The sequence below is a fragment of the Raphanus sativus genome, chromosome 6 (assembly GCF_000801105.2).
Source record: "Raphanus sativus cultivar WK10039 chromosome 6, ASM80110v3, whole genome shotgun sequence".
Classification (NCBI taxonomy): Eukaryota; Viridiplantae; Streptophyta; class Magnoliopsida; order Brassicales; family Brassicaceae; genus Raphanus; species Raphanus sativus.
Window position 1 is genome coordinate 11,124,622 of NC_079516.1, and position 10,767 is coordinate 11,135,388.

At 25.2% G+C, this 10,767-nt stretch overlaps 1 protein-coding gene across 1 annotated transcript; it reads left to right on the top strand.

The window, feature by feature from the left end:
• Positions 1–9,202: 9,202 nt before the first annotated feature.
• On the top strand, positions 9,203–10,703 carry LOC108810528 (disease resistance protein RBA1). The gene is made up of 3 exons (XM_018582633.2): positions 9,203–9,662; positions 9,854–10,099; positions 10,353–10,703. The coding sequence occupies exons 1-3, from the start codon at positions 9,448–9,450 to the stop codon at positions 10,600–10,602; spliced, it is 711 nt and encodes a 236-aa protein (XP_018438135.1). The 5' UTR covers positions 9,203–9,447; the 3' UTR covers positions 10,603–10,703.
• The last annotated feature ends 64 nt before the right edge of the window (positions 10,704–10,767 follow it).

Consider the following 10,767-nt stretch of genomic DNA (forward strand, 5'->3'; position numbering starts at 1 on the left):
TATAATGACCATAATTTAAGTTGGTATATGAAATTTGACTCTGCATTGTGTTTTTCTTATATATATTGAAAACATTCTTTAATAATGGTTATTGAAAAATATTTTAGTAAAAATAAATTTTTGAATATATGTATATTTTTGAATATTTGTTTTGGATATAAATCATCTTTAGATTATTATTTTGATTTGAAAGATGTATATAAATTTTAAATTTTATTTTATGATTATTTTGAATAAAATATGTTTTTGGATAATAAGATTAGCTCATTTTCTTATATTTTCAAGCTAAAAAATAGATATTTTTTGTAATATAATGGATTTCCAAATTTTATTAAAAGCGTGGAAATGTTTTCTATTTAATTCTATTTTGTTATTTTTTTGTTTGGTTCTGGTTAATTTTTGGTTTTCGTCTTTTCAATCAAAGATATATGAACCATTCGGTTGCTTATGAATTTGGATTTGGTTTGGTTTCAGTTTGACTATTTTGGCTAGGACCGGGCAAAAAACTCGAATCCGATCAGAAAAATTAGTGCTGAACCGAAATTGGTTAAATATCTGAATGGGTTCAAATACAATTTTATCTAGAGAACAGAAACCGACCTAGAGTATTTTGGGTACCCGAATGTATCCGGATAAATTTATATACTTAGATATATTAACTATTTTTAGATTTAATATGTGAAATATATGCAGAAAAATATATGATATTTTGAAATTTTCTAAAAGTTAATGTTTAAAATAGCGAAACAAATATTCAAAAACACCAAAAATACTTAAATATCTATTGATTATCTATCCAAATATTGATGTCAAACCAATTTATATGTTGAGTTTATTTATTTTGGCATATATTATTCAAACTTATATGTAATATATATTTTTTTAGATTTTGAGAAATTTAAAATATAATTAATTTTTAAATTTTTTAAAATAATTTCAACGGGTTATCCAAACCCGCAAAAATCCGAACTGAATCCGAACCAAAATTTTTAAAAACCTCAATGGGGTTGTAATTTCTAACCCCGGAAACCCAAAACCATAATAGACCTTGACTAAACCCTAATGCTTACCCCTAATTCTGATTTTTTGGCTTGGTTCTAATAAAAATGTGAAGAATAGCTGTTAGAATAATAAAAAATTTAGTTAGTTAATGTGTATAGCATCTTAAAAAGGCTTATAGTATGAAATATTTTTGATACTTCTTTTTGGTGTAAGATTTTTGGATAATTCATAATGTAAAGTGACATATAAACAACTGTGATATATGAAATTCGCTAAATAATCATTTAATTATTCATGCTTGGATGTGATTGGTTGTAAAAAATTGTTACATATGATTGGTTGAGATAAAGTGGGTCGAATTGTTACTTTTTATTTCGAAAAATAATGAGGTAATAGATGTGATTGGTTGTTAAGATTGGTTGAATATGATTGGTGGAATAATAGATGTAGATTGGATTATTTAATTTCGAAAGAAATAAGGTAATGCCATAGGTTTGTAATTAACTTAAAAACCCAAAGGCAGAATCTCAATCATTAGTGCATGCACTAATAGGATTCTGCTTTAATAGTATAGATGAGAGAAAATAATTAGTGCATGTATCTTAGTATATTTAGAGATGGCTTTTTAGTTTCAAGAAATCTACAAACATTTTAGATTATGTGAAGACACTAGTTTTGGGATGTAAAATGATCAGAATTGTTTATAAATTAGAAAATACATCAAATTCTGTACTTTAATGGCGTTGTTATTCAATTCAAGGAAAAAAAATTAGGAAGATGATTTCAAGTTATGTAACTTTGTAACTTTATAAGAACCTGGATTTTTTATTCATAATTTATGTATATTTTAATTTGACAGATAAATTACTATAATAACATTTATGATTTTTTACATTTTAAAGAAATATTATATGATATAAATGAAAGTTATAAGTTTTTTTTGTAATGAACGTGAAATTGTATTCAAATCAAACTCTGTTACATTGGATGTTATTGTTTAGTGAAGATATTTTTCAAAGAAAACAGAGAAAAACTTTTCTAAGTAAAAATAGAGCATTGAGTGATTTGGAGGCGACTTAACCGCTAAATTAAGTTTATTGTTTATTTTTAGTGACATGAATGTGATTTAGTCCATCTCTAACGATTCATTTTATTTTATTCTTCAAAGTAGAGTAACTGTATAATAGAATTGTATTCTAATCCAATAATACTCTATTTTAGAATTAAAAAAATAGAGTAATAACAAAAGATAAATAGATTATTCTTCAAAATAAATAAATTCATTTTTACTCTATTATAGAGTTGAAAATATAGTACTATTGAAACATTTTTATTTCAAACTCTATTTTAAAGTAGAAAATATAATACTATTGAAATATTTTATTCAAAACTTTATTTATAGTGAAAAATAGAAGTGGAAATGCTCTTAGTCAATAAACTAATTTATCACATGTGTTATATTAAATTAGTTTAGTTTCTCTTTCTATTTGTCAAAACAGGTAAAAAATTAATTATTCTGATTTGTTCCAACGAAAAATGTTTGTGTTCATATAAAATAGATGTAACATCTTCTTTTTGTTGTTAATATATCAAAATAATAGTTAATTATTCAAATGTATCCAATATAAGACCAATAAACATTAATTTATACTCTAAAATAAAATAATGAGTTTTTAGAAACTATTAAATAACATTTAGATAAAAGTAACATTTTGATATAAATTTATTGTTAACTACCAAAATAATTCTCTTTAACTTTGATCAAAATCTGGATTTAAACTGAATGACCACTAAAACAAATTAAGACTAACATTATAACACAATGTATATCAAAACATCATATTATAAATATAAATTCATAATTCAAATACATATATTTATCGACAGTTATATAGATGTTTTGTAACATCCACTTTTATTGAATTCATAATAACACTTTAGATTTTATAATTTTAACTACAAATAATTTTATGCCGCACACAACACAATTAATTATTATCACATTTTAAATATAAAAATATTTTTGATCCGTGCTTTGAAAGCACATAACTATTTTTATGGGATTTTGTCTGAGTCGTTTTTTTCCAAATAGGTGTTGTCTTAGAAAATGACACTCTTTCTTTTATCCACTGGGTTTTTATTCTTTACAAAATTATACTGAAGTTTTTTTCTGAAAAATGTGGTACAATTGTTTTTTTCCTAACTTGCTTTCATTATTTTTTTTATGTTCCTATCTAAATAATGTATTTGTTTTTAAAATATCAATATAAATATGAAATTTATATTCAACTTTAAATCCCAATATTATTAGTATAATTTCATAAAACCCATAAAAACAAAAACTTTAATATTTAGCAATTTAATTTTTACTTCACTAATTAAAATGAATAAAATCACAATAAAAAAACACAATCTCATAATTCATAAATATTCATAAATGGACGTAAAAAACATTAAACAAGACACACCATTGTCAAAACTTATGAATCTATAACAAGAACATAAACAGTTATGTTTATGACATTGTTAAAAGTTAAAAATAAGAACACATCCGCGCTGGCGCGTACATCAAAGGCTAGTATTTTATTTAAACAAAAAAAAATCTACATTTGAATTCCATATCTTATTGGCTTTCCAATAATATTTCTTTTTTTTTTGTTAAAGGATTTTCATAAATGATTGTATTTTTCACAATTTCGTAGAAGCTGAACTACATCTTCCATGGTTTTTTTTAAACATGAAAAAGTCTATGATTATAATTATACTATGTATGAATGAGTGACTCACGTTCAGAGCCAGTCCTAGAATTGCAAGGGCTAGAAGCAAGAAGAAAAAATGTGGCCACTTTTTAAAGGAAAAAAACAGAAGAAAAAATGAATTGTAGATCAAAATAATCGAACCCATGATCTTAACGAAGTTTGGAAATATACACTTCCACTAAACTAAAGAGGATATTTGTAAAATGTGGCCGAAAATATTCTAAAAATTATACGGCCACAAGCATGTGCTTCCTTCGCTTCGTACAAGGGCCGGCACTGCTCACGTTGTAGTTTATAAGGTGAATATTTTTCATATAGTTTTTAGTGTAACAAACTATACATGTATGTAAAAATGAGATGTATAATGCATATGACTCACGTCTTTCTTAAAAAAAGCTTAGCACTCACGTAAAAACACTAAGATACATTATACTTTAAATAATAAAATTAGATCTCGACCCGCACGGTTGTGCGGGTGTTATTTTCGGTTTTATATGCATATATATTATATATATATATATATTTATTTAGATCATTAGTAATATACATTTTTAATTTTAATCTAATATTTAAATATTTATAAAACTATTTCAAATAATCAACTGGTTAACCATCATATGTATTTGTTGCTTCTTATTATATATTTATCTTATTGTATTTGCGTTTAGTTATTTGATATATAAGATATGTGCATGAAAAACATATTTGCGTTTAGTTATTACACGTTTTTCAAAACTGAATTTTTTTTAGCAGTATTTCTTATGTTTATTCATTTTACACGATATATTATTATATACAAAGGTGAAAGATATGTTAATTTTTATACATGTAGTATATAGTTTGTTAATGTTAAGCCGTTCTATCATAATATTATATTTCAACATAAATATTTTATATTTATGAAAAATAAAATTTATAAATTATCAATTTAATATAATTTTATCATATTAAATTCAATATAATAAAAAATTAACATGATTGATTATGATTATATAATAGATGAAATTAAGATATAATAATTATTTTTCATTTCATAAAAGACAACTGCATATATTAATGTATGATAATATTTCAAAACTAATTACTAAATTTTTGAAAATATTTACATATAATTTTGAAAATTAAGATCTTGTTAAGATCTTTTAATAGATTTTTCGAAATTTTTAATATATATATATATATATGTTAATTTTTTAAAAAAGATATCAAAAGATATTATGAATAAATAGTTCAAAGATTTTATATATTATTAGTCTTATTAAAATGCATTTAATAAAAAAGTTTAAAAATGGACCAACTCAAAATCACGTATGAAATGAGGTTATAACTTCTATTTTAATATAATAGATTATTAGACAGTATTTTGTTTCCATTAATTTCTGGCATATTTTGTTTTTATAGTATTTCCTTAAAATTAAATGACAACGACACATTTGTAAAATACTTTCGAAAACTTCATATTTTTTAATAATATAAATTATTTAATATTTAAATATGTGTATATCTTTGGTTGGCAGATTTCATGGACAATTATGGTTAAATAGGCATATTCGGTTGGGATACTTGTAAACTCTATTATAGCAGATTTTAATCATTTAATTTTATAATTATATGATACAGAAGTCAGATTTCTTTATATATTTTTCATGTACATAAAAATGAATAAAATTCTAACATATGTTAAGAGACTTTATTTTTGTATAAAAATATTACATAATTAACAATTTTAACACGTTTAGTGGTAAATGATAATTTATTTAAATGAAAGCATTTTAAAAAATTTTTAAAAGGTTAATTTACCAATTTAATATAATATTGCTATATTTAATTTATATATTACTTCTATTATAATATAATACATACTATAATTATAAATTTATCAAAATAGCATAGAACTTTTGTTTTACAAATTATCAGTGAAAATCATCACTTAGATTGTGTTTTATTAAGTTTAAATATGAGACACATTTTCACTATTAAAAGAAAAATACCATTTTTATTTACCATAAAAATCATAATAGGTCCATTTCATCGGTTACGTAATATGACATAATAATCAATAAGAATATTAATAATAAATGAATTTTCACTATAAATTTGAATTTTATTTTTAGTTATAAAAAATCTGTTGAGCTCTATAATAAATGAATTTTCACTATAAATGAACTTTTCTTTAAGCTCTTTATGTAATTGTCGACTTTATAAAGTCTTGCACAAGTTCAAAATTCAGCACTACAGAACAGACAGTGTTTAGCTTATTAGCAACAAAAAGACAAAAACAAATTGAAAAATTAACTTCTGAACTTTTTCTATAATCAATTTTGTGAAAACTGGACCAAAAAATGACTCAAATTGTAATTGTTTATCTGAGTCAATGGTCAGACCGGTCTAACCGGTTGAATCGGATTTTAAATTCTAATATAATGTTAAATTAATTAACTATAAATATATGTATAGATATATAATTATTTTATGAACTTTTGTATCACTGTTAGAAATCTAAAAATGATAAGAAAATAAAATGAAAATTTCAAAAATAAAATAAAATAAAATAAAATGGAAACTACTTTATTTAGATAGATTTTAAATTTTTTTTAAGCAAATACAATTTTATCTTATTTTTTTAACTTTAATGAGAAAACTGAGTTTTAATATCAAAATTGGGTTGGCGATCTAGCGAGTTTAACCATGTTTTAACAGAGCTCAAATCCGGTTTTAAAGCATTGATTATAATTAGAGCTGGGAAAAAAGTTTTAACCCGGAGAACCAAACGGAATTCAATCCAAAAAGTAGTACCGAACTGAACCAAAATTGGTAAAATAGCTGAACGGGTTTAACTTTTTCGTATCTAAGGACCGAAACCAAACCCGATCCGAACAGGAATATTTTGGGTATTCAAATATATCCGAATCAGATTTATATATTTAATTATGGTAGCTATTTTTAAATTTAATATCCAAAAAGTATCCAAAATGTATAAGATATTCTGAAGTTGTCTAAATATTTGAAAATAAATACAAATAGTCAAATGTAAATATCTGAAATAGCGAAACAATACTCAAAATACCAAAAATATTTCAAATATTTATTGATTCTCTAACGAAGTATTTAATCCAAAAGAAATTTATATGATAAGTTTAGATATTTTGACATATATGATTCAAACCCTAAACCAATGACTCATGAACCAATCTACATTCACTCATCTATGTTGAAAATAATTCAATTTTAGATAAACTGAATTTACATCACCGAAAAATATTTATTTATTACATTATTTCAATTTCTACCCATCAAAATATTTTTTATAATTTTTTAAAAATTATTTTTAAGATGTACTGAACGAGAAAACTTATACAGAAGTCTTCCTAGAGAGGACTTATTTGTAAATATTCTCTAACGGAGGGTTTAATGGTAAAACTAAATACATGTTTTTTGTTTGTACATAAGAAGCTGTTGTAATTTCACTAGGTTTTTAAGTTACTTTTGCATTTGATTGAATTTGAGATTTCTTTTCTATTTAAAATCAAGTTTTGAGTCATTTTGACAAATCCCTCAAATAAATTACATACTGAGAATATAACTAGAAGAAAAACATTATAGATTTTGAATGATAATAATACTATGTTAAATTCTTATAAGTTTTCGTTACTTTTATAAACCTAATCCTACTCTCCAACAACTAAATCTAAAACAATAAACACTAAATCATACATCCAAATGTTAATGTATTTTTGGAAATTGATAGCCAATTTATGATACTTCAAGCAATTTCTCTATAAAAAAGGAGGTACAGCTGTACTGCCCGCCACCTGGGTTCGAGCCTTGGCCACAACGGATTTAACATCCCTTCCGTGGGGCGCTGGACCCTCTTCGGGGGATAGTTGGGAATGTGGCTGCCCAGATACCAGAGTTATCAAAAAAAAAAAAAAATTCTCTATAAAAAATCACAGTGAGTATGTTTTTAGGAAATTGTAGTAAATTGTTTTTAGAATAGTAAATATAGTGGGTAAATGGAAATGATAGAGGAGATTGATTATTAATTTAATTATTTTTACTTATGGAATATTTCTTAAATTATTTGTTTGGTCGAAATTAATTATAATGAAAGACTAAAATCAAGGACTAATATGGCATTATGAATAAACTGAAAAGAAATGGTCGAATCATAGTATATAATTCAATTTTTTAATTTAAATTATAAAAATATTTATTTAGTTTTAGTTAATAAAATAATTTTTATTATAAAACTATAGCATAGTGCATAAACAAAATGCATTCTTGTTCAACAATTGTTTTGTTAATTATAACGTCAGAATACTAGTATATTTTTTTTTTTTGTCAACAGAATACTACTATAAGTTATAAAAATACAGTCGAGCATATTATTTTTTGAAAATTCAAAAATTTAGCTTAAACAAATATATATATATATATATATATATATATATATATCTAAATAAACAAATTGTATTGGTCTAAATTTAAAATAGAAAAAAATATTTCATCAATATGACCTTTTAAAAAATAACTGCGTTTTTAACAGAGATAAAAATCTAGCATTTTTGGATTCTTACATAATTTGATATAAAAAATTCTAATGTAATAATACTTCGTAAAGGCATTAAATGTTGAGGGTGAGAAGGATCCGAATATCCGGGGAATTCAGGATATATTTATTAGTCTCTGGATTTAATATATGGATTTGGATTCTCGAAGATACATGTCTAGATATTAAATTATCTGCGAATATCCGGATACGATTAGTAAACTAATTAAAAATAAAAATATGTTTCAAATACCAAAAATTTAAAAATAATTTATAAATCAAAATATTATTCAAACGATTTATATATTAATATAATATATATATATTATAAAATAAAAATAAATATTATAAAACTGATTATATATATATGAATATATCAAATATAGTTATTAATAAAATTTTAAAATTTTATATTTGAAAGATAAACTTAAAAATCAAAATATTCAGATTCGGTTGTGATGGATTCAAATTTTTACTATCTTAGTCCAAATTCGGATATCTGACCGGATAATAAGTTTGAGGCTTAGAGTACTGCAAAATTTACTGCAAAATAGAGTGAAGAATGCAGTTATAAACAGACAAAAAAGCATTGTTCCAAATGTAGAGTAATATATATTTTATTTGTTCATGCTTTCTCTACTATTTTACAGAGGAGTTGGAGATGATCTTGAAACGCCCTGTAACATTATGTAGACAAAAACATGTCTAAATTAATAAAGATAATCCAAAAGAAATGCACGAGACTCGAGAAGTCATTTTTGCATTAATAGGGGCCGCGTGAGACCGTGTACTTCAGTGTGAATCATACGCAGACGTAAACCTTCTTTTTTTTCTTTTTTCCTTTTTTCCTTTTTTCCTTTTTTCCTTTTTCCTTTTTCTTTCTTCTTTTCTCTTGTTGGTTTTATTCAGACTCAAACTTACACGCTTGTTTTCTAGAATCTAGTAGTCACTGCCAAATGACCAAAGTCGTATTCTCCTTCATAATCCTCCGAGTATAGTATTTGCAACCACTTGACTTCGAACTTCATAACCAAAATAACATGTAACTAAATTAGTTGCTATGATTCTTGTGCCATGTATAAATATTCATCATTTGTAGTAGTACAATCCAAACACTAACTTACAGTAACTTTCCCCATGATGATCTCATCTCCCTCCAACTTTGGTAGTGTGTTCCTCAATTATCGAGGAGACCAATTACGCTATGGGTTCGTCAGTCATCTCATAGACGCCTTTGAGAGATACGGGATCATGTTCTTTATAGATAAAGACGAGCAAAGGGGCAAAGATTTGACAAACCTCTTTGTAAGGATGAAAGAGTGTAAAATCGCCCTGGTAATCTTCTCTAGCAGGTATTGTCAATAATTATGAACATGAACTTAATCTTTTTATGTGTCTCATTTTTTTCCAAATCGCTTCAACACATGTAGGTGTTCTCCATAGATTCATAATGTTTTGATTTCTTCATTCAGAATTAGTCTTGGTCCGACTTTTGGTATAATAAGTCTTCTAAAGTTTATGTATTGATCGTATGTCTCCACAGGTACGCAGAATCCAGCTGGTGCATGGATGAGCTGGTAAATATAAAGAAACGTGCAGATAAAAGGAAGCTCGAAGTCATTCCCATCTTTTACAAGGTTAAGGCAAGAGATGTGAGAGGACAAACAGGCAAGTTTGGTGACAAATTTTGGGCACTAGCAAAGGTTTCTAGTGGAGATCAGATCAAGAAGTGGAAGGATGCACTAGAATGTATCTCCAACAAGATGGGTTTGTCCTTGAGAGACAGAAGGTAAATAGTTGCGCCAATTCTGTTTCTTCTGTTCTTGTTAGGTGTTTAGCTATCATAAAAGAAAACTTAATACAATAATACCAATAGGGAGATTTGAACACAACGATTTGCTGGTTTAGTATGCGCTGCTCTTTTATATCATTGATCTTTCCTATATCTTATAGTTCCATAACTAGTAGTTTATCACGTGGAATATTTTGATTCAAATACATTCACAAGATAAAGCTACTAATTATGTTCCAATATTTGGCAGTCCCGAAGCTGATTTTATTAAGGAAATTGTTAAGGAAGTTGAAAGAGTTAGAACTGCAACTGTTCGCGGGGGTGCACAAAGTCATCATTGTATCAAGTTTATCCAGAATAAAAGGATAAAGATTTGCAAAAACTTTCCAGAAGTTGAGGCGAAAAGTGTTGAAATTGACCATATGAATTTTTCCAACGCAAGTGGGGAAGAGGAACAAAATCAAGAAGTTCTGGTACTTAGTCATGATTTTGTTAAATGATTTATGTACATAAACAAAGCACGAAGGGATTGTATTTGCCGTTAGATATGTTATACATTGCAAAGTTCTTTTCAAACACTATTTACTTATTCTGGTTAATTTAGTAGTTTGGAGGAAATTATACTTTTACCTCATTTTTTATATCATTATTCATGTTTAATTTTC